The 25,411-nt window shown below is 40.1% G+C and overlaps 1 protein-coding gene across 2 annotated transcripts in view; it reads left to right on the top strand.

Annotated features, from left to right (window-relative positions):
- The window catches only part of cdk19 (cyclin dependent kinase 19), a 37,873-nt gene continuing 12,462 nt past the window's right edge, over nucleotides 1-25,411 (top strand). For both annotated transcript variants that reach the window (XM_078942612.1, XM_011491663.4), the window contains exons 1-11: nucleotides 1-282; nucleotides 8,535-8,610; nucleotides 18,323-18,433; nucleotides 18,757-18,897; nucleotides 22,612-22,669; nucleotides 22,985-23,116; nucleotides 23,182-23,325; nucleotides 23,773-23,842; nucleotides 23,930-24,002; nucleotides 25,017-25,114; nucleotides 25,226-25,304. In XM_078942612.1, the coding sequence (XP_078798738.1) occupies nucleotides 155-282; nucleotides 8,535-8,610; nucleotides 18,323-18,433; nucleotides 18,757-18,897; nucleotides 22,612-22,669; nucleotides 22,985-23,116; nucleotides 23,182-23,325; nucleotides 23,773-23,842; nucleotides 23,930-24,002; nucleotides 25,017-25,114; nucleotides 25,226-25,304 (1,110 nt within the window). In that variant the 5' untranslated portion in view covers nucleotides 1-154. The remainder of the gene's footprint in view (nucleotides 283-8,534; nucleotides 8,611-18,322; nucleotides 18,434-18,756; nucleotides 18,898-22,611; nucleotides 22,670-22,984; nucleotides 23,117-23,181; nucleotides 23,326-23,772; nucleotides 23,843-23,929; nucleotides 24,003-25,016; nucleotides 25,115-25,225; nucleotides 25,305-25,411) is intronic.

The raw sequence follows: 25,411 nt of genomic DNA, 5'->3' as shown, positions 1-25,411 counted from the left end.
AGAAACGTCAACGAGCCAGTGAACATTAAGCGGAGCAGACCAAAATCCCAAACAAGGAAATGGTGGGGGAATAAAACGACCAGATTATTTAATGAATGCATGTAATAATTAATATTTTATTTTTTTGTAAATTAAGACGTATTTATGGGTTGAAATGGATTACGACTTCAAAACAAAGCTGGCAGCGGAGAGGGAGAGAGTGGAAGATCTTTTCGAATATGAAGGTTGCAAAGTGGGTCGAGGCACCTACGGGCACGTTTATAAAGCTAAGCGCAAAGACGGGTAAGAAGATAACCGTGAACGTTCTTGTTTTGTTCCGAAGTCTCATATCGACCGCTCGCTGCTGCTCGCGGTCTCAGATCTCACTAACGGGCCGCGCGGCTCGGTAGGTTCGAAACCCACCAAGGCAAAAACCTCTGTGTTTTTGTTTTCATGGAACGCACGCGCGCACTCACTCACTCACCCACCAACGCCCCCTCCCCACGATTACACTCATTCACACATACACATAACATACAAATGCGCGCGAATACCCCCCCCCCCTCTAAACTAAGTCCCAGACGAAATGTTAAAACAACGCGGCTGTTGTTGTTGTTTTTTTTATCGAGGGGGGGGGGGGGGGAGTTCACGCGGACGCAGGTCGACGTGACCGCGTTGCGCCTCGCGGCTTTTTTAGGCAGCAGCTTTGGCTCTAGTAGAGACGTCAAACTTTAGTAATAGTTTGTCACGTGTGTACCTCCAGCAACACCTTTGTTGTTAGATCAAAGGAGCAGGAGGAAGACTCAGATGCTCCCATGACTGCTGTTTCATAGACCCTCTGTGGGACTTTGAAACAGCAGGCATGAAGGCTCGGAGTTTAAAACAGAAGCTGTGGGTTTTTGTTTGAAGGTGGAGTTCATCAGTCTGTGGTCAGTCAGAGGTGATCTTCATGATGTTGCTTTTAAAATTTGCAGTTTTGTAGGAAATCGGTACAGATTTGTTAGAACTTTATGCTGTTTTGTATTTTGAACTTTTTTTTCTGCAGCTTGATAGGGCTGCATGGTTAGCACTCTTGGCGTGCAGTTCCTGGTATGAATCCTGGCTGGGACCTTTTTGTATGAAATTTGCATGTTTTTCTTGTGTGTGTGTGGGTTTCTTCCAGGAACTCATCTTTCCTCCCACAGTCCAAAAATACAATCAAGGGTTAATTGGTGACTCAAAATTGTCCCTAGATGTGAGTTTGTCTCGTTGTGTGGTCCTGTGACAGACTGGTGATCTGTCCAGATCTTGTCTGTAAATGAGAACTGGACCGACATCACCCATACAAAATGGCTTGCTTCTGGTTCCACTAAATGAAGTCAATTCAGTTGCCTTTTTTTTTTTTGCAATATGCATGTTGCTATGTTGGTAAGCAGTGATTGATCTGAGTAAATGTTTCTATGGCAACAACTTTCGCTAATCAGGAGTGAACTTGTTGAAAGTCCACACCTTTATCAACTGAAAGCGTGCCTAGGAGAATCTGTCAATGAAACGCTTCAAACGTTCCGTGTTAGACCACATACTTTTATTGAGGCATCAGATTGGTCATTAATGTGAATAGCTTGCACTACAGAAAAAATATGGGAAAATAAATTAGGATTAGCAAGAACATGTTAAAAAGGGTAGCAGAGCTAGAATGTTTATTCGGACCTATAGAACGACTGAGTAATATCTGTTTATTATTCAATAGAAGTCTGTGGGATTTGGGCTGCTAGGAACCAGCAGGTACTTCCTATTTAGAATGTGATGGGAGAGGGATTACCCAGTCCAGTTGTCATGTGCAGTCAATGGGCCAATTCGCCCAATAGCAGCTGGGATGGGCCCTAGTAACCCCATTACCCCAACAGGTATTCAGCAGATTTGGATGATGGATGGATGCGTGAGGTGGACACAAAAGGACCGTTTGGGCCTCAGAATGTCATACCGTCAAGAAAAGCTCACAACCTTGAAAGCAGACTGACCTTATCAGATGTTGTGGCTAAAGAGTCATCTCTGGTTCCCATGACGACAGAAGGGTCACAAGAATTATTGTTCTGTTTCATAAAACAGCTGTGAATGTTTGTAACACACACATATTTTATAAATCAAGTAGATATTGATCTTACCCTGTAAAGTTCAGAAACCGGTCAACGATAAAAACAATAAAAGCTCCAGTTAAAAAAATCTCCTGTTTTGAAATCCAAATGTTGTCTCTTTCTTCCTTTTTCAACCATGGAAAACAAAAGACAGAACCCTACGGTTAGGTTCTGAAATACTCCTTGTGGGACCTACTGCTTGAGTTGATTCAGAATCTCTGTATATTCATGTTTTCATAGGGACGAAGGGAACATTGGACGATTCTTGGAATGGGGTTTGTTTCAGTGGATCGTCCATTGTGTTGATGAGCTGGAGGTTCTTTTAAATGGATCAGGAGGTCAAACTTGTTTTATTGTTCACGCTTCGCTTTCCTTCCCAGACTTTCTTTGGGGAGACACTGTGTGAAGTGTGAAAGCAGCCTTAAATGTTTACATGTAGGATGAAAGTGGTATGGAACTGGACGTCTTGACTGGGTTTGAGTTTTTTTCGTCATCTGGGATGGTCAGATCAGCGCTGCTGATTCAGCCACATACCTACACGATGAGTTTCACAACACTCCATTGTGACTCTGGCTCATCTGCCGGTACGGTCAATGAAAAACAACTTGTACAGAGTTAATAAAGCACTCCAACCATTTCAGTTAAGACATTTAAATATGAGTTTGTTTTTCCCTCCTTAATGCAATTGATGAATCTCACTCATTGCTTTATTTACCATACCTCAAGTCTTGATATTTCAACGTACGTGAAAGACAGGATATTGGGTACAATGGCTCTACAAAACATTTGAGTGGAAATTGGGTCTTGGTGTTGATGCCTTTATTACGAGTTATTTTGTAGGAAAAATAAATGTACACTGCTACACAAACTGAACCCTGATTACTTCTCATTGTTTCACAGAGTCATTTCCACAGTGGTGTCCCATGAAAAGATAACATTTCTGCAGAAATTTGAGGGGTGTACTCATTTACTTTAATGGTAGCTGTGCTAGTTGGATCCCATGTCTGCTCATTTTATGTGAATATCCTGGGCTACACTGGCATCATGAAACTTTCATAATCTTAGTGATTACTGCTTTTAAAAGATTTTCATGACTTTAAATAATATTTCTCTGATGGGAAATATTGTTAGATAAACAGTTACAACAGAGACTGAATAATACCAACCTATAGGTAGGTTGGTTGGTATGGCCTTGAACTTGAACTCTGGGTTCAACCGAAATAGGGTGTTGGTGGACTTTTAAGTGAACCCTGTTCTGGTTAGTCTCATTATAAATATTATGAACCAAAATGATCAAGTGACCTTAGCGCTGCTCATCTTTAGAAGTTGAAAATAAGCGACCCAGAGGATGATTCGGGAGAAGTGTGACTTTAAAAAAAGCTAGATGTCTTGTTGGTACTTGTTGTATAGTGAGGACAAAAAGCTGGTTTGATCCTCAATAGAGAAGAAAACCATACCAAACAAAAATATGTAATCTTTTGGTAAACTTACTGATTCCAACCAAGTTCATAGGGCTACCCTGTGTGTATGCACCCTATGTAGCTAGCCAGCTTAGTACAGTCATCTGTTTCATCAGTCTCCTAATTATCTTCAACCTGAAAGACAAAAAAGGGTAAATTCAGCCCTAAAACATCACAACTCTTGGGAAGGTCTGCATGAAAGAATGGTTCTTAGTGCTTAAGGTTCCTCTCACAGGAATAGTCCAGCAAACGAACAGATGTTGGTAAAAGACGTCCGCCTTTCCGTCCATTTGATGCATTGGTTTGGTTTGTTTGACCCATGAGATTTTTATAAGCACACCAAAGACTGGAGGAAAGCTAACTGCTGTGGGAAATCCTGTCAATAAAATGGCAGCTTATGGAGTGGCATAATTACTGATAAAGTAATTTTCTTATATGTATTGGTGAACATCCAGATCATATCTACCTTTTATGGTGCCATCAAATCTATGAAGTCATTTCACTTTATCAGCTGTAAAGAGAAAGTGCAAAAGACTGGAATGAAACAATCGATATTAAGCAAGCAGCTTGGTGAGAATAGAGTAAGTGTTGAAACAATTATTAGAAAATGGAAAAAAATACAAGATCATTGACAATCTTCCTCCACTTGGATTTCCATGGAAGATCTCATCTGGTGGGAAACAAATGATCTTGAGAATGATGAGAAAACAGCACAGAACCACACGGGTAAACTAGCCAATGACCTAAGGAGAGCTGGGACCACAGTAACAAAGGTTACTATAGTAACACACACTACTTTGTCATGGATTCAAATCCTGCAGAGCTCCAAAGATCCCCCAGCTTAAACCAGCAAAGGTCCAAACCCATCTAAAGCCCTTCAGAGACCATCTGGATGATCCATAGGAGGATTGGGAGAAGGTCTTGTGGTCAGACCAAAATAGACCTCTTTGGTATAAACACCACTCATCGTGTTTAAAGGTAGAAGAATGCTGAGTTGTATCCCAAGGACACCATGCCCACTGTGAAGCATGGGGATAGAAAAATCATTATTAGGGGTTTCTTTTCTGCAAAGAAGACAGAATGACTGAGCTATACTGAGAAAATTATATTTGGGTCCATGTATGGGGAGATTTTGGACAAAATCCTTCTATCAGTGAGAGCATTAAGGATAGAACATGGCTGGCTCTTCCAGTATGACAACGATCCCAAACATTTCGCCTGGGCAACGAAGAGATGGTTACATAGAAAGCCTCTCAAGGTTTTGGAGTTTTCTAGCCAGTCTCTGGACCTCAGTTCAAAAAGGAATCCGTGGAGGGAGTTCAAAGTCTGTTTTCCAGTGACAATCCCAAAACATCGCAGCTCTTGAGAAAATCTGTAAGAATGGACCAAACTAGCAGATAAAGTACAAACCTGGTGAAGACCTACACGAATTGTTTGATCTCTGTCATTACCAACCAGGCTTACTTTACAAAGTATTAATGTGAACTTCTGTTTTTGATCAAATTCTGTTTTTTGCACCTTTATACAAATAAATTATTTAAAAATCATATGCGGTTTCATGGATTCTTCCCGACATTCTACCTCTCAAAGTTGAAGTGTATCTTTGATGAAAATTACAGACGTCTCTCTTCTTTTTAAGTGGGACAACTTGCAAAATCTGTGACTGACAAACACATGTTTGCCCCCACTTTAGCTGTTGATTAGTGAAAAAAACCTTATTTTATTAAAAAAAAAAAAATTATTTGAAAAGCCAAACAGCCTGAAAAATAATAAGCATATTTTTTACTTTTTATGGCCAATAGTTTCAGATCAAGTACAAAATAAAATGTTTGATAATTTTTCAATACTACCTCATCACTGCTGAGAGCTGGAAGCCTCTGAGTGAGCCCCATGGTGAATGTGCAGGTCAGTTTATTTAGTGTCTTTTTCTTTGCAGTGCCTTGGTATAAACTTTCTTCGCAGTACCTTGATTTTTTTGTTCTTCTTGCCATGTTAGAGTTGCATTTACATTATGGCGTGATTCTGACTGTTTCTGTGAAGCTACCGTCACACCGGGCTTGTGACGCGTGTTCAAGAAAATGCATTATTGAATGAGCTTTTTGCCCACAGTTTTCACACTGGACATATAGGGAGGGGATTCATCTTCTTATCTTTTTCAAATGTTTACTAGCACATGTCTGCTATCCACAGTTGGAAGGGGCTTGGTGCGAAATGTCGAAGTCGTACAAATTTGACCAATCTTGCGCCAGCCTTTTTCTTTCACCGCTGTTGTCCAGCATATGAATAACTTGGTGTCATATAATTCCAGCCGGGCACAAACAACAATTAAAAACAACATGAGTTAAAAGAGATGCCATCCATACATCGCTACCAAATCAGAGTCCATGACTGGTCAAAGTTTGACCTGGTTTGACTTTCAGCGCGGGCTCAATGGCACAGCGTTTTGTACCAAAAATAATCGTAGAAACTTTCATAGTGACACTGAAAGCAGACGTCACTTTTTATTGGAAGTGGTTGCTTGAACGCATGTTGCCAAGGGCTGTGTGAACATGGCGTCATTCATCCAATACTTTTTTGCAGGTTAGCATAGTTTACTTATTATATAAATTATATATTTTATTGTTGAAGGTTAGGTGGTAAGACAAAACAATTTTTTTAAATGTCGACATGGTTTCATCATTGCATTAGCTGACCTTATTTTGTTGCTAAAATAATCCTTAGTACAAGTTAATCCATCAATTATCTATACCTGCTTTGTCCTAATTAGGGTTACATTGGTTTTCCTAGCTGGTTTTAGCTGGAGATGATAAGCTTTTGACAGATTGCCAGTTATCTAAAAACTCCTACAATTACTCCTGGGCGCTGCTTAGAATCACATATGAACCTAGAAAACTTTTTTTTTTCTGCTGTGGGCGGACTCCTAGGTAGCAGAGAAAAGCCAAAGCTTGTACAGGGAGAACAAAAATGACCCAGCTGGAATTTGACCTTCGACCTTTAGCATAAATTTGACTCTACCAAAAGACACATTTAGATAAGGAACTTAGAAAGACAAAGTTTTATTAGGCAGGAATGCTATTCAAATCAACCACTGTAGTTAGTGCATAGACTTCATCACTTTTTATACCAAACCCTTAGGATTTGTTTTTTTTTAACTTGCACTTCTATGACAGTTCACTCTGCGCTTTCTTTTTTTCTTTTCTTCCAACAATACACTGCTCATGTCAAGGTCTGCCTTTCATTTCCCTTAATCCTATTATTGTTTAGATTGTCCACGTACATTCCCTCTATAGTAAATCACACAAGAGTCCACTTGTTTGGTCCGCACCAGAGTTCAGATGAGCTATCATACTTGACCAAACCAGAAATTTGTCTATTTCTGGTTTGGTCCAAACTTTGGTCCAACTCAAAAAGCTTTGTGTGTGTTCACACTGGTATTGAGAGAATGGGGTGTAGTTGTGGCTTGTTTCCTGGTTGGGTCTTTTTTTTATGGAGTTTGCGTGTGTTCCTCGCTCATGCATGGGGGTTTCTTTGATTAATCTGGCTTCCTCCCAGTCTTAAAACAGTCTTTATAGGTAGTTTGTTGACTGAAATGTCCCTTGTGTGTGCAGTTGTCTTTGGGTGGCGCTGCAGTGAACAGGGGAGCATTCCAGTATATATACAGTCTTCATCCTTCATATGCATTCCTTTGATGCTGCACAGGAACAAGCAGGTACAGAAGATAGATGGATGTATTGGCCCCATTATTATTATTATTTCCAAACCAGGTCAGGGGGACATCAGGTTAAAATACTTTTTGATTTACAAGAATTGCTAAGGTAACCACAACGATCAACATTTCCAGTGTCTCATTGTTTAGTTGTTCTTGGGTTGTGCGCTAACTTGAATTTTTTGTTTTTAGAGAAATTAAAGTTGATAAATAAGCTGAACTCCCTCTTTGTTTTCCAGAGTCTGCAGGTTCTCATGTGTACGCTCAGCTGTTAAGTTGATATGTCTTATCAACAAAGATAAAGCCCATAGAGCTACTGCTTCCAATAGTGGCTGACATCTGGCTGACTTAAATGGACTCAACCCTTATTGATGTTACTGTTTGCATCTCATTTAAAAGAGCCAAGCCAGTTTAATCCTGTCAGAGGAGTGCAGCTTCAGTCTTTTTTTCCAAAATTATTGGAAGTTACTTTCTTTTGGACTCTTTATTTTCCAAATACAGTGGGGAATTTTCTGTTTGTTAAAGTGAAAAAGACCAAGAACTTTTTCAGGGAGGACTTAAATGATTGCTAAAACATGCCAGCATTCATTCATGGGACGGAACATGATTATTTTGCAAGCATCTTTGTGGCTTTGTGAGACAGTATGACTCATGATGACGTGTGAACACACCAACAATAGTCAAAGAAATTACAATCCTTACAAAACAATTCACCAACCAAATTCAATCAGGCATCTCTGGTGATTAGATCGCTTTCATTTCTTTCTGAATGAGCAATCCACAGAATTTCTTATCCTTTTAAAACAAAAGGTTTCTAAAAAAAAAAACTTGTTTACTTTTATTAAGGATAGGATAGAATTATGTATATTTGAAAAGAACTGAAGTTGTTTTCAAGGTTACCCACCATGTTTGATGGATGTTTGAATGGAAAAAACTACTTAACTTTACTATACTCTGATGTTCTCTCTCTAAATTGCTTCTCAACGTTCTTCAAAAGGTTAATTTGTTCAAATCTGGTGCATTATTGTATCTACTAGCCAGAAAGATTAAGGTTGTCAGCGTATTTATACCCCAAATGGATTCTGCACCTCCTACCTTAAGCTGAGCAGCACCAAGAGTGATGGAGCTTCTGTAGATCTCCCATGAAGCTCTGTGTCTCCCTGACACCTCCTGTTCTAAGAATGACAGCTGAGAGGCTCAAAGACAAAGCATTACCAGCTGCTGATGAACAGATGTGTGCAATCCTATAACTGTTTTCTGTTTTTGTCTCCACAGGAAGGATGAGAAGGAATATGCACTGAAACAGATTGAAGGCACTGGAATCTCCATGTCTGCCTGCAGGGAAATTGCTGTAAGTTCTACTCCTGAGGCTCTTAAAGTCATCATACTTGGAGCTTTCTACCTCCAAGACAACTCTAGAAATTATCACTATCCATTGATTTGACGGCTGATGTTACTTGTTTTGGGCAGTAGACGTTTCAAAAAACAACCGACTGCAGACATGTGATTTCGGATTTCTTTGTCAGATGCATCAATGCTCAACAAGTTCTCATCTCTGCTCTTTTTGGGCGCTTTAGTCATACTCACACACCACTCGTATTTCTGGCGGACGTCAGCCAGATATATAAAACAATGATTGTCTCACAATCAGTCATTGACTCGTAAAAGTAAGAACAAACTTACAGTGAGACGACCTGATCTTCTAATTGGTCTCCCTTCCAAGCAGCAATCAGATCCAGCACTTGAAAGCTTCAGAGATACGACGAAATCAGGGAGGTTTTTTTGTAAGTAATAAGAAAAATCTTGGATAGCTTCTGTTGGTTTATCTGACCAATCTTTCCTATACATCACTTGATTAAACAACTTGTTTCAAATGGGCCAATGCTTTCATGTACTTGGTCTGTAAGGGTTAGTCATTTTATCGGACTCAGGTTAATCTCAATGAGCCTTGATGTGACTTAATGTCAATTCATTGTTCTATCAGAAACATGATTTGTTTTGATCTGATTACGCTGATGGCTGACATGGGGTAGACATGTATTTTTCATTCATCAACAAAGACGCTGCATGAACCTTTACTTCTTGATCTTCAGACCTACATTAGGATTGAAAAATGAGGAGATCTCAGTTTATTCGCAGCTGTGTAGCTGAAATCAAGAATTAATCAATACTTTATAATACTTGGAGAGCTAAATTCTTCACCTTTAACTTTTTGAGCTTACTACAGTATAAGATTGTCTCTGAAATTGGCAAACAAAAAGCGGTAATATCTGGTGTTTCTCAAGAATCTTTCCTTTGGCTTACCTGTTTTTACACAAGTTATTTTATCTGTATTTAGCATACACCTGAGTCTGTCTTTATACAGATGACATGATGTTGTGCAACCCTTTGTGTCTTTAGTTAACCAAACTGTGTCCTCCAGATGTTTTCACATTTAATATCTCCTAATTGTTCTGGTTTTCCTCATGCTCTGGAGCACACATTTGTGTCTGGTTGGGAAGCACATTAAATAAAGTTGTTAGACAGTAAATCAGTGTGTTGGAGGGAATGTGGTCAAACTGCCTAGTTATGCAAAGTTCTCAAATATTCTTGTTTCCTGTCAAACCTGACAGGGAACAAGGACACGCTCTTTAATTTTATATGTTTAAGATGTTTGCAAGAAGAGTTGTTTTAAAGAAAGTCAAGCTGTGCAGAGAAACAATTTCAAACACTATTCAACAGGGTTTTATAATTCTGTTTGTACGGTAGACAAACTATGTGGTAGAGTATGAACATCTGCCATCAGTCATTTATAGTAGTTACATAACAGACCGAAAGACTGAGCTGTGCATAATTGTGAGAAAATGCCTGAAGTGTTTGTCATCAAACAGAGAGTAGAGTTAGTCAAAGCCTGATTTGTGTATGAAATGTCGAACACCAGTTTGAGTTATTGTCTACATGTTTGAACACATACAGCAAACCTGTGTCTCAGATAAAAGTTATGTGTAAATTTATCTGCTGTGCATTGTGACATGCTAACTAGCACAACTGGTCTTAGTTCATGCGGTGGTGGCTTCCACTAGGCTTTGACTCAAATCAGAGGAGCTGTTTGTACCTGCCTGAATATTTCATTTGCTCAGATTTAGGATATTCTCATTTCATTTTACGAGCTTTAAATGTTCATTGGAGAGTTTCACTAATCACGCAGCTTCAGCAAAGATTAAAGTACCCATCCACTTTGAAGAAAACTTCAACCAAGTTAATCATTTTTTAGTTTTGATGGAAGTTCAGGAATAAGCCAGACTTGTTTCAGTTGTAGCAGAACAACCCAGCCTTGCATTTTACTGCAATCTCCATGTTTTTCATCAAAATGGTGCAGACTGGATAGTTGATTGCTTAAAGGTTCGACTGTAGGCTGTTTGGTTCATTTTCTGGAATTGCTGGCTTCTTTTGGCAGTGAGTTTACCTGAACCCTGATAGGGGCCAAATAGTTGAAACCTGGTGTGCCTGAAAACAAATGTCTTGGATAGTTTGTGGTTGAACTTTGCTGTAGTTGAAAAGGGGGCCAAGTGGACCAAAGAGAGCTGAACACTATGTATTTCCAGGAGAGAAAAAAAGACCATTAAACACCCACTCCGATGAAAATTGTGTTGTTGTTTTTTTGGTGTTTCTGACACGTTGTTGCGGCATTCCTCTGATAATGAAGGACATATGAAAAGTAAGCTCAAGATTGCATGTCTGAGTATTTCTTTATTCAAATCATTGCGAATCAGGAGCAGAAGAAATAAATGCCTGTGACGTAGAAGCTACAATAGCAGGCCACACGCTGCCTGCGTCTTGTCCTTACCCTCATGTGTTGAGTGTTTAAGCATAAATGAACATTTTTGCTCAGTGAGTGGTCTACGATCTCAAAATTTCATGTGGGCCACGTGCATGCCCCGTGCATGTTTGCCCATATTTGCTCTCAGACAGTCCGTATTCAGCCGTAAGGGCAGTTGTGACTACGGCATTAGTCGTTTAAAAAATGAAAGGTTTGTGCCTGATCTCATATGCTGTAGGTTAGGATTATTTTTAAAGTCTACGTTTCAGATCAGCAGTAAATGATTATGGAATGGTTTTTAAGAATCAAAGAGAAGAGTGAAAATTCAACCACATCAGGATTTAACTCCAGTATTATAACTTATGGTAGGGGTACAGTAACAGAATGAGCTTTTATTTTGAAGGGTGTGTAGCATGCTGCTGGGTGTAGAAGTCTGCCTCTCTGCAGACCAGTCCCACCAAGAACTTCACTTTCTGAAACCATCTTCAGGCCCGGCCTGGTCTCACAAAGCGGCCTTTGTTCCTCCCAAGCCCCCCTTGCTTCGCTTAGTAAACTGTGCACGTCAGTAACTGGCACGCCAGGCAGCAAATCCAGGTTGGGACAGAAGTTGGCTGGGCTCTTAGGACTTTTTGGTTTTCCTGCAGAACTGCTTTTGTTTCTATTAAGTTTTTCTCAAATCACTAAAGCTGAGTTTAGGAAAAAGGTTTTCTTCAAAGTGGAAGGGTACTTTAATCTTTGCTGGAGCTGCAGATGAGTGAAACTATTCATGTTCTTTCAGAAGGAGCTCTCTGAAGCTTTATGGTGTATGCAAACGCAGGATAGAGATTCTGGCAGAGATCTGATACGTCCACACCATTCTCCTTTTCAAGCATTCCGCAGTCAGTTCAAATATCTCTTCATGTTAATTCGTCTACTGCCGGGACTCTGCAAAACATTTCAGTTACTGGATTTTCCCGGAATGTACGTTTTATGCCGGTTGTGCAAAAATTTGTTCAAAACCTGGTTGCTCCTGTTGTGTGTGGGAGGAGCTACTGTCAAGTTGTATCCTCATCACTAAATAGAAGCCTTGACTATATAAGATAAAAGGTTCTAAAAAATTCAACTAGACAAAATTTCTGAAGACGTTTGGCCTCTCACTCGAGTGGCTTCGTCAGTTCTGTCCAGCTGGTGTTGAGTTAGAGATAAATGCCTTCTTCTGCATTCCGCCGAATGCAAACAGACTAGCGTGTCTGTGCTTCATTGTTTTGTTCACTTGTTCTAGAAGAAACCTGCATCAATCTGAAGAACCTAGGCCAGCAATAAAGCTGTGGAGATAAAGAACAGTTCAGCTCCAGTGTTAACCAGCCTGTGAGACTGAATCTTGAGCTTCTTGTTGTTGAAGTTTATCGTTCCCACAGCAAAGGTTGTGTTTCTTGGCTCTGTTACAATAGCTTTTGTTTCTCTAAATGTTCTGAACTCGTGATTGCTCCCCCCTTCCTGCACACCACCGTGCTTGGGAGTGAAGTGGCGGAGTGGCCTTCATCCCCACCATCGTCAAAATGTATGACCAGATGAGCTTCAGTGAAAGCACAACACCGAAAGGAACTGATTCCTCTCACAGACCTGCACTTGTGCCTCACCGGACAAGATCTCATTGCTGCTATCTCTTCCACTTGGTTAGATAGTTAAATTGTGTCACTCATAATAATAAGAATTATTAATAAAAAAAAACAATTAGAAATAGAAAAATAACTTGCACATACCATAAACTCTGAAGTTGAACCCTGTGGTACCCCGTACAGGAGAAGAGGAGCCACCAAGTAGCACCTAAGCCACTTCACAGCTAAATGCTGTACACCACCAATTGTTCACAGGGGGAAAGTAAAATGCTGAAATCCACGTGTCAAACCGCTGTGGTTAAAACTAAATGCACAAGGAAGTCTACATGCTCAGTAACTAAAAATACATCATTTAAAACTTTTTATTGCGCCTTTGTTCAGGTCGTTAGCGTTTGGTGCCATCGCTTAAGCCTTTGCCACAACTGCCTTTATGGGTAGATTTGGCTGCAGCAAGTGAAAAATGGGTTGACCTGTATGGCACACGCAGGTGACCAGTACGGAATAGCAAGGTCATAGATGGCTCGTTGAACCCATAGAACAAATATGTTCATGCACAGTTTTTCTACAATGATGCTGCAAGCGACGGGTAGCGAACACTTGACATGCAATGGCAGGTAGGAGGGACGTTGGTAGGCATCGTACAGATTTTCATTTTTACCTGCTGTTCATGTATTAAGTCAGAGCTCCTTGTTCCTTGCCCAACTGTTAGAAATGAGGAACTAGACAATCAGTGTAGTTTGTGTTAGCATCCAATGAGTGTCCTATGGGAATCCTGTGCATCCCGTGTGTGCGCAGCATTTGCAAGCAGTCAGTAAGGGGCAGTACTCGCAACTTACCAACAACGAGAGTGTTTCATAAGGACACAGCACAACAGTGTCAATCATTTTTCATCAGTGTGTGCAACTTAAATTATCTTAACAAATATATCACGATACACTTACCACACGGACGACAATGGTATGTTCCATTATCATGAGTAAATCCGGCGCTGGGGCAGCTTTTCTCCCACCCAAGTCATAACCCACTCCTTCGATAGGCAGAGCTGGAAGAACTGCCACTTAAACTATGCAGCTGCAGCACCTGTATGGGTCATGTGACTAAGGCTTTACGTCTGTTGTCAGTGTTGGTGTTACTTTTTGGTACCATTGTTCCAGTGAATGATTGTTGGTGTTCAGCACTGTTGTTTAGTTCTGCTTTAGTGTTTTGTATTGTTTCTTATACTGCTGCCAGTCTTTTTAGTGTAATAAGTACTCAGGTAGTCTCATTTAGTGTTTCTGTATTTGCATTAGTGTCGTGTTTGCTATATTTTTTTGAGTTTCTGTACAATGCAGAAAATCCTCCAATGCTTTGTTTGACTTTTTTGATGAATGTGGCTGCTCTTTAACCTGCAGCAACTTCAAAATAATACAATCTACCATAATTTTCCAACATATTTTGAATGTTTGAAGTCAGTTTCACATTGACACCACATCACAATGTCTTTTAGATCCAGATCTTGATTAAAGGCAGTACTGTTGTTCTACTGTTCTGCCTATTTAAATTTGCCGTGATTTAATTCCTGAGATATCTATATATGGTTTCCCTATTACCATGAGTATCCTCAGGCAAATCCAAATTGAAATTTTCCTTAATTTCAGTCTATCAAAAATGTGTTTGCCTTTTTTTGGAGGAGATCCCTCCTCCCCGTCTTCCTTCCTCCCACCTCCACCGTCTGGAGTATGACCTTCATGAATTCAGACGTTGTTCAAGCGTATTTAGTCTTGCAACAATGGGTTTGTTTTTATTGGTGTGTCGCAGCAGATATTGCTCCTTTGAATGCTTTGTCCTCCTAAACTTGAACCCCTGTTCAGGCTGCGCACTAGCTCTGGTGGACTTGGGGAACATTGTTTTGGCTCTCTTATCATATTTTACGGCTCGAGGAGATGGAGGCTCCTCTTGGAGGAGGCTTGAGGAGATGGATCAGCTTTATGCTGCCCGCAATATGTGCTCCAGTTCGTTTAAACTGTGTTGAATCGGAGTGTTTTAGTATTTTTTTTTATTGTTGCCATGGAGACAGAGAGTTCGACAATGAAGGAGTTTGATTTCTGATGAGGTTACAGCTGTTAAATTGCTAGAGGTCTGCAACGTGAGATCACCTAACCTCCCTGGGGTGTGATAGTCACGTGACCAATTCAGTCCCATAACTGCCGCAGCTTCACTGATGCTGATGCTGATGCTGATGCTGCAGCGGCGGCACATAAAAACCCCTTACTTCATCCTCTACAACTCACAGAGGTTCGGTGCTGCTTCTGGCTCACACATGAGCAAAGGCAGGTTTTTCATTTCAGCTTTTTAGCTGACTGCACACCATCTGCCAAAAGAAGAAGCTGCTGAGATACACAAAAACTTTTGACCTCAGATATCACAGAATCCTGCAGATTATCACGGTTAATGCAGCGTAATTGTTGGATCCAAACAACAATACAGACTTTCTGAGGACACAAACACATTTGCTTCATTCCATTAGGTCCCTTTCAGCTCTTCCATGTTGACTGTAACGATTTAAAAGAATGCTGTGTTCTCAAGCTCACATATTGATTGACTTAATAGCTAGTTTATATGTCAGATGATTTGACACCTTTCAACATGGTACATGCTGCTTCATACATTAGCACCAAAACTTCAGTTAAAATGCAGAAATCAGGACAAACCATTGATCCAAACAGGTGTTATACTTAAATTGACCTCTCTCTGGGGTCGCACGATGAGGAAAACTCCCCATTTGCGATATTAATGATCAATATTCCAATGACGATATAACTTGCGATACATGAACAAATACCAAAACAACCAAAAACATGATTTCCATTTCACTGCAACACTTTCATTTAAATAAACGCCCCCTAACTAACTCAATGCACTTTTATTGTTGTGGCATCAGTTATACACATAGGCAGACTGAAGAACTTAACAGGGAGACATAAAGCTCTGGAGGCATAAAACAAAAAACCAAAAGAAAAAAAGCACAACATTTGAAACATGTACAGTATTAAGACATTTAGAAGAATCTTCATTTTAAAGAAAAATGCAATAAACAATAATTGTTAGTGTTTCTCTCTATTTTTCTCCAATATTAAACACAGATCCAAAGTACTCCTGTGAATGCCACCAAGTACCCTGAAATGTGCACATACCCCTGCATGCATTCCAAAAAAGATAAAATAATATTGGAATCACTCTGAACAGATTTTCAAAAAAAAACCATCAGCTTGTGTTAAATGCTAAATGTTCAGTCAGACTCGCAGTTTTTGTTGTGGACATATATTACTTATTTTTTGCTTGGGATGGGCACCGGCCTTAAACTCTGTGCCATATTGCTGCCGTGTAGGAGCGCTGACTGTGGTGCTTTGTAGTGGGCTCCAGATAAGAACGAGTAACACTGAGATGTATCGCGATACATATGAGACGCGTACCGCGATAGGTATCATATCGCCAGACTCTTGCCAATACACACCCCTAGTTTACAGCTGTTACCTTTCTGTCACACAAATGGAAATGAAGGCTCATCTTAGTAGATTTCCCGATTCTTTTATATATATACTTTTGCAATGAAGTGTATCATCCATTCACTTTTCTGATGATTCAGAGAGATGTGTCCCTTAAGCTGTTCTGAAACCAGCTTTTATACATCAAAAAGTCCATAGTTTTTTAAAGATATTTGTCTGATTTCTAGTTTAATTAACCTTTTTACAAGTGACAAACACAGACAATTACTTCTCAGGTAACATTTTACTGATATTTATGAGTTGTTTTTTGAAACAGTGTAAATTTAAAGTGTAAAACCCTTATGCAAAAATGAACATATTATTGTACATGTTATTTTGCTTTAGGCGGACTTTGTTGAGAAACAAAACTGGACACTCCTGTTTGGAAAAGGCTTCTCCAAGAAGCTTTGTGTTTTCCAAACCTGCTCCTGCTGCACCTTTCACCCATAACACCAATCTGAAAACAAACAGGATGGATTATCAGCTTAGAGACAGAAAAGAGCTGCAAACAAAAGCCGAAGAATTTGAATCTGATCAGGAGGGTTCCTGAAGGGTTTCCAAGCGCTTCAAACAGACATGGAGAAAAAACTTAGCAGCCGTCTGCAGATGAGCATCAGTGGTATCAGCTTCTGCTCGTTTCAGTGTCAACTGCTGGAGGTCTGCCGTCTCTCTGAAGGGCACAATTGATTATGGTCAGTCAGCAAATGGCACAGAGCGCATAGACGATCAATGAACGCGTTCCAGAATGGGACGAGGAACTGCAGGGTGATCACCTGCTCTCTCCACAATAACCCCCCAAGTTACACACTCAACTTTAGCCTGAATACTCGTTTAATGACTCAGTGTTCAGCAATGATACCCAACTGCTTTTTGTTACCTTAGAAATGCTCCATTTTAAAGACCCACTCCAATAAAATTGTGTTTTTGGTGTTTTTAACATTTTTCCCATGATTGAGGACTACTGTATATGAAGAAAATTAAGATTAAAACAGTGTTTCTGAGTTTTTCACTGTATATGAAGAAAATTAAGATTAAAACAGTGTTTCTGAGTTTTTCACTGTATATGAAGAAAATTAAGATTAAAAAGGTGTTTCTGAGTTTATTCAAGTTGTTGGGAATCAGGAGCAGACAAAAAAATGCGTTTGTTGTGCAAAATCTACCATTAGTCCACAAGCTCTCAGCTCCGCTCCATTCTGATACATCCACTTGCAGACCAATAAATCCATGTAGATCTTTGTTTTCCTCATCTGAGCTGGAATCTGGATCAAAACTGTACTGCTGGATAGCTCCAATATTGCTCGCCATTTTTGTTACACCGGTAATGTTAGGTTGGGATTGTGAGGGGCTGGAAGCTAGTGGGAGAGAGTGTACACAAAAGGATAACAAGAAATAAAGATGGGCTTCTAGAAAACGACAAGTTTTTTGATTTTACCTAAACACTGCATAATCATAATTTAAAAACCACTGGGAATGATTTTGCAGTAGATCAGAAGATGATCAGAGTGGGACTTCAAACATTTCAAAAAGGGATAAAACAAACTTTTCACAGATTTTCTGTTAAACAAGAAAAAATTGGTGTCTTTTGTTTTGCAGGAGTGATCTGAACAACTTTTCTCTTTTAAATCTTGTTAATATTCTAAGTTAAGATTTAATTCCCATCCATCTTACACTCTTATTCATCCAAGACAAAGCCTCTTAGATAGGAGGCAAAATATCTTCAATTTAGTCCAGATGAACTTTAAAAAAATATTTTTTGTCATCTTCTTATCTTATCAAAAGACACTCATAGATTTCATTTTTTTCACAATTAATGGCAAGAATTCTAGTGTCTTGCCCAAGGATTACAGTGACAAAATCATTTTTGAGCTTTAACCATCATGTTTTTAGTGAGACATGAATCAGCTTTCTCTTTACTTGTTAAAGTGCTTTATGTTAGATATAAACAGGTAAATCCCTGTGTTATTTTTACTGAGAGAGCATTCTGTAAAACAAATTACCCAAATCTAAAGTGGTTATTGCAGCTGGATTTTATTTGAATGCACAATTTTTATTCTGCTTCACACATGAGGAGGTTAAAGTTTGCCCTCTTTCTGTAACTCTTTTCCCGCCCTTTCTAAATGCCCTCTCCCATTGGTTCTACAGCTGCTGCGAGAGCTGAAGCACCCCAACGTTATTGCCCTGCAGAAGGTCTTCCTGTCCCACAGCGACAGGAAGGTGTGGCTGCTCTTCGACTACGCCGAGCATGACCTGTGGGTGAGTGTTGTCTGTTGAGCTGTCACTGCTTTTGCTTGAAAACTGCCTGAATAGGTGTCAGTAAACCTGGACAGATGTTTCTCCTTAGTTGATATTCCAGTCAGAAATCTCTCTTAATTTTGTGTGAATTTAAATCCCGTCAATCCATAATCACAGAGCTGCGGATGGCTCATCATTTGTTGAGGTCAGACGTGGCTCAAAGGCAGGCCTGGCTTGACGAAGTCACTTTAGACCAAACGTGTGTTTGGATCTGCGCTTCATCCTTGATGCATTTTCTTCAAAGTGTCCTGAAAACAACTCCTGAACCCATCCTTGCTTTGCAGCACATTATCAAGTTCCACCGCGCCTCCAAGGCCAACAAGAAACCAATGCAACTTCCTCGCGGGATGGTGAAGTCCCTGCTGTATCAGATTCTGGACGGGATCCACTACCTCCACGCCAACTGGGTTCTCCACAGGGATTTGGTGAGTTCGGAGTTCAGCCATAAAGATCTAGGGCAGAGCAAGCTGGTCTGGATCAGAGTTATGTTCCTCAGATAGTTTGCCTGTTAGTACTGGAATGAAAGCTCATCTCAATGTGGATGCCAACCTAACAAGCAAACTCTGCATGGGTTCATGTTTTACTCCCAAGTGTACTCTGGCACAGTTCAAATAAACTGTTAGGTGGATCAAAGAAAGGAAGTGACATAACAATTCAAACTACCCAAAGCCAGAACCTAAAATATCTCAAATATCCATGGTATTGTAAAGAGGGCTTGGGTGTGATAGTCAGAGGACTAGTTGGTCTAGTCCGGTCAGGTGACTGCATATAAATACACATGGATGTGTGACATAACACAAAGGTTTGGAAAATAAAATTATAAGGTTTCTAAAAATAGTTGTTATCGAAGAAAACCCCTTTTTGCAAGTCCAAGTCTTTGCATTTAAGTTCTAGTCAATTCCAAAGAGTCCCCACACATACATACATACACACACACACCTACAGTTCCCGCCAGCTGTTATTGCTATTATTTTTTTTAAACGCACCTGAGTATAAGTCGTTACCTCGGCCAAACTATGCCAAAAAACCCAACTAATATTCTAATACGACTAATGCTAGCTACCGTTATACTAATACTGAAAAACACAATAAAAGGTCAACATCGAGTCAAGCATCATCTGTCATAAATGTATTTAGAATAATCTACATGGGATTTGCCCATTTTGTATGAAATTGCCAGACTGTCTTGGTCTACAAATGGCCTTGAGTTTGTCTCCAAAGAAATACACTAAAAAAATACACCAGCATCACAACACTCCACTTCAATGGAGCTCATGTAGAAACATTATTGAGACAGATTCTACGGGCAGCTGCAGCACAATAACTAAAGTAACAATATGAGTTAAGTTTTCTGATTCCTGACAATTATATATTTTATACTGACTGGTTTACCACACACATTCCATTGGTTCTGTCTTTACCAGTGGAGATCATTATCTGTTGTGTTTCCGAACAAGCAGCCATGAATGTTTATTATAGACAGGCTGCTGATGTCATCAGAAGGCTGTAAAAAACTGCTGCTTCATGAAGTCAGCACACCCCGAGCATGCTCTATTATTGAAGCAGAGGAAAAACTGAGGACTTGTATTCATTTTTTAATTTTGAATACAAGACTTGGGCATAAAAACAGAAACTTTTGACCCATTTCAGTCATTCATGTGCTCATCCAACTGTTTCCTTTCATTTAGGGACAGTTTATTTTTCATTTCTGGAGCTGAATGGAGATCTTAACCTGGTGTGATGAAGGTGGTTGGATGAAGCAGCAAAACCTCTCCCTTAGTAGTGCTTCAGTTGTTTAGCTATCGTATCTTCACAACTAACCCAGGATAAACCCAGACTCCTGGTGCCGCTGTTTTATTATCAGACTGCCCGGGCTTCCTGCCATTGTGATGCAGAACCGTTCTGGCTCTGACCCAAATACTTCAGGCCCTGCAGGTCTGGAAGCGGGAGCAAACAACAGCGTTTGCTGCAGGTGTCTGCCTCTCTGTCCAACCAGGAAGCAGGCGTCAGCGCTGTTGTTGTGTGTGTGTGTGTGTGTGTGGAGACACAACACAGACACGTCATGTGACTCTTTTTGTGCAGTTTGGGAGGGAGGCCGCTCCTCCCACCGCCATTACATAACGTGTGTTTGTGCTGCAGAGAAGCATGCACTGCGTCTCCCAGGTCACATGTCTCTGCACCGCAGCAGTCCGCCCATCCCCCACAAACCAGTCCAACCCCTCCCTCACCATAGAGGTATTGTAGGAGCCCCCCCCCTTTCCCCATTGCACTGCTGCGTGAGTGACGATGCTGACAGAACAGGTAACCTTCCAGCAGCTCCTCTGCTGTTTCTGAGGAACTAGGCCACATCCACAAGTTGGTGCCCCCCTCCTCCCCCTGTCTGCATGTTTTCCAGTAAACAATAGCGCAGTGGAAAAGTTGCACATCGTTATTGACAGTGTCTGGTCTTAATCACATGACGTTTATATCCAGAATTATGGGATGACAATGGTGGACTGTTTAACATAAATCTACATCCAGTGAAGGTTTTATTTTAATAGAATATAAATTCTCAAAATTGCAAGCGCTTTCTCCGAATTTTGCATCAGCTCAAATGATTTTCTGGTCAGAAACTTCACATTATAAAGAAGAGGCTGGAGCCTTTAAAGAGACTCTTCTTTGTGTTCGCAGATCTCAGCGTGTCGTGGGTGTAAATAACAGCTCTGCTCATGGGTGCCGTTTCTATGGAGACAAGATGTTTCTATTTTTTTTCTTTCCCAAGCAGAAATGAGTTCACATTCACACGGACACACAGGGAACACTGCAAAAACAGCTCCCCTAGAAAAAAGTCAAAAATTCCTACCCCGTTGGCAGATCGGGAAAAGAAGGAATCTGCTAATGGGGTAAGAAAATAGTCAAAAGTCAAAATTAATTTTATTTTGCTATTGAAAAGCTTTCTTGATATGATTATTTTTCTTGCAAGACAGAATATAAGATATTTTCTTCTGAAAAGGGTCATTTTGTTTTCTTAAGATTCAGTTTTTACTAAAGGGGGACGCCAGATGTTCAATCATCATCACATCTGGCATCCCTTTTTCAACCAAGGGGCCTAGAGAAGTGCTGATGCCATAAAACTTTTTCAGACATTTGGTCAATCAGTTGTGAGAACTGGTGATAACAAGGTATGCGTAAAAATGAGCTGCAAAGATGTTGAAAAATCCCTAACAATGTTTGCAACAAGCTCCAGGACTCCCATGCTGAGGTTTTCTAAGCGAGCTTATTTTACAAGCATGACAAACATGGTCATGTGGTTGAAATTCGATATACACCAATGGCTGCTCCCCATAGGGTCGGAGGTCGCAGTTACACTGCATAAAAATAAGATGGACAAATATATTTCAGGTCTTTATTTAGGATCCCTGATTAGACAGCCGTTAGACAGCATGCCTCTGCACATTTAGGAATAAAAAACCAAAAGTGCCCTAACAGAACACACAGCAGATTAGAAAACTTTATTTTTTTACAAAGAAAAAAACTGTAACTGTTTTCTAATTTAATGCCTGCTACAGGTCTTAAAATAGCTACATCATCAGCAAAAGTAGACCATAAAAACACAAGAAATTGTAACAAAAATCAGAGTTTGTGCATCAAAGTATACATTTCCTAAATTTAAATATGTATGTAATATAAATTCTGGGGAAAATGTGGATTTTTCTGTATTTTGCTGGTCTAAATCTTTCTATTTGCTTTTTTGGATATAGTGTTCCCTCGTTTATCACAGAAATTACGTTCTAGAATTAATGTTATAATGCTATAAAATCCCTCACTACAAACTTTATAGACTTCTCTCAGACAGACGTGAACATTTCACATTTTTCCTCTCGTTTAAATGCTCAAAGTTCAAACCTTCATGGAAAAATAAGTCCAGTATTATTAATCAAAAACAAAGATCTGATCATGATCAAAGATTTATGTTTGCCAAACTGCAAAAGGTGAACCATAATATAAGGAGGGAATACTAACCCTTTAATCAGCCCTTGTAGAAAACTAATGTATAAAATTGTGTTTTTTAATGGGATTTTTTGTTTTGTTTTACGTTTTTGGTGAACAAACAGTGTTGAAGAATTGAATCTAAGATGCTATGTTTGTGTATCCAACAGAAACCAGCAAACATCCTGGTGATGGGAGAAGGTCCGGAGCGAGGAAGAGTCAAAATAGGTGAAGGAAATTTCCATACTGTCTTCCTAACATTTGCACCTCTGCAGGTCTGCTAATGGTTGTTTAGAACAAACTTTGATTTGAAGCTTTTCTTCAGATATGCATTAATCCTTTTACTTTAAATAAGCTGTAGCAATACTTTTAGATGCTACAAAGCTGCTGAGGTGGAATTATAGATTGTATTGTTTTTTTTGTTTTTTGCAACTCCAACCATGAAACTGTATGTGTCAGGAATGGTGTCACCGTTATCTGCTGGCCTTTATTCCTCTCATGTCTTTCTGATACTGTCCCTGTCTCTCTGCTCCAACCCTAAAGCTGACATGGGTTTCGCCCGACTCTTTAACTCGCCCCTTAAGCCGCTGGCAGACCTCGATCCGGTGGTGGTGACCTTCTGGTACCGCGCTCCTGAGCTCTTGCTGGGTGCCCGGCACTACACCAAAGCTATTGGTGAGTCACACAACTAAGAGTGGCCTCCATTTGTAGATATACTCATGCTCATGTGTGTTTTACAGACATCTGGGCGATTGGCTGCATCTTCGCAGAACTGCTGACGTCAGAACCCATTTTTCACTGTCGCCAAGAGGACATCAAGACCAGCAACCCATTCCACCACGACCAGCTAGACCGGATATTCACCGTTATGGGTTTCCCCGCAGGTCTGCTAATGGTTGTTTTGAACAAACTCTGCTTTGAAGCTTTTCTCACATGTGCATTAACCCTTTTACTCTGGAGCTCTGGCTCCAGTCTTGACAGTCTTTACGACTACCATAATTCTTCAACCGTTTATGGAAGTGTTGCTGATATGCAACACTTTACAGTTTTGAAGTGTTTATGTAAGTTAACATACATCTGTGGATAAAAGCGTCTTTGCCCCAGCATGCAACATGTGACGTTACTAATATGTTGAGCGTGTAAGCTGTCGAAGAGTTATGGTACGTCAAAGAGTGTGTGTTAGTCAGATGTCACCAGCGACATATCTGGTGTTTAAGGGCAAACATCAAACATAGATCTTTCTTGAGGGATTAACAAAGGTGTAAACTTTAAAATACCGGACCCTTTTGTTGTGGTAATTGTGACCCCCATGACTTGTTTTCATTCCCCAGATAAAGACTGGGAAGACATCAGGAAGATGCCAGAGTACCCCACCCTTCAGAAGGATTTTAGGAGGACAACGTGAGCAACAATCTGTTCGCCATCAAACCCATAAAGACTAAAATGACAAAATTTCATAGGTGTCTTCACAATGTTCTCACTTGGCAGGTATACAAACAGCAGCTTAATCAAATACATGGAGAAACATAAAGTGAAACCCGACAGCAAGGTCTTCCTATTGGTAAGTGTGCTGATTCAGTTCTGTCAAGTTCAGTTCATTTTCCCAACTGGTGCAATCTTGATGCGCTGGTTAAAGAGCACGAAACATCAAACTATACAAAAGATCTTTTGGATTTAGAAAGAACAAACAAACACAGGGACAAAAACAATGGGACACCTGTTCTAGGACAAAACAGATACAAGTAGACAACTGTAGCAATGGCAATAATGGGAAGCAAACAAAAAAGAGAAACAGAATCAAAAACACTGGAACAGCTGTTTTGTGAAAAAATTGAGATAGTAACTTTAGAGATTAGATAATGGGAAGCAAACAAAAAAAATCACACAGACAACACTGGAACATAAATTAAAAGATAAAATAGAGACAAGTAACTGCAGGTACACACCACAGGTCCTGAGAAAAACTAGCTTGCCCAGTGTAGGAAACACTGTAATTTAACCTTTAAGCACCGGAGGGGTGGCTCTGGTGTTAACATTCTTGGTATTACGGGAACTCTTTGACCGATTGCACAACAACAAAATTCCAACAGATTCTGAAAGCTGAGAAAAAGCTTTGCACGGTTATGCAAGACTTTAAAAGCTGTTTTCTCATTTTTTGAAATCCAGTAGAATTGCTTTAATTGTGCAAAGGGTTGAAGTTATGGTAGTTTAAAGATCATGTGTTACTTGTTGTTGTTGGGGACAGCTCTGGCTTTACGGGGTTCATTGGGAAAAATACTGCCCAAAGAGTTAATCCATGAAAGTGTGACTTAGGTTCGATATTGCCTTGTTGGTAGATCTGTTGTGAAAATGTGAAGAAGCTCATAAACGTGACCGTCAGAGAAAGTGCATGACTTTTTTTGAATCGTTTTCTTCTTGGTCAGTGTTTGTTTGGGAAGAACAATGTTAAAGCAAATCATGTCACAATGGGAGCATTTCTTGCCCTGTTGAAGCAGTTTTACGGAACTATTCTAGTGTCGAAACATTGTCAGGCTTATTTTAAAGCTGGCTGGAAAACTGTGCTGTTTGTCTTCAGCTTCAGAAACTCCTCACCATGGACCCTAACAAGCGCATCACATCTGAGCTGGCGCTGCAGGACCCCTACTTCCTTGAGGACCCATTACCGACCACAGAGTGAGCCTTTTGCACAAGTTCCATCTCAGCAGGAGAAATATTCATGTTTTATCACGAGTGTCTGCTGTAAATGTCCGACTGGCCTGATGTTGGTTTGGATTTTCTTTTCAGTGTGTTTGCTGGCTGTCAGATTCCCTACCCCAAACGAGAGTTTCTGAACGAAGACGAGCCCGAAGAGAAAACGGAAAAGGTAATAGCACGCTGACATAATGTGACTTCACAGGCCACACCTTAACAATACCCATTCAGTGGATAATTTGGTCTTTTGGGGGGTTCTGTAGTATATTTCTGAAAGCT

The sequence above is a fragment of the Oryzias latipes genome, chromosome 24, assembly GCF_053564925.1.
Source record: "Oryzias latipes strain Hd-rR chromosome 24, Olatipes_Hd-rR_3.1".
In the NCBI taxonomy this organism is placed as follows: domain Eukaryota; kingdom Metazoa; phylum Chordata; class Actinopteri; order Beloniformes; family Adrianichthyidae; genus Oryzias; species Oryzias latipes.
Note: the sequence above shows the minus strand (reverse complement) of the source record. Positions and strands in the feature narration are given on the sequence as shown.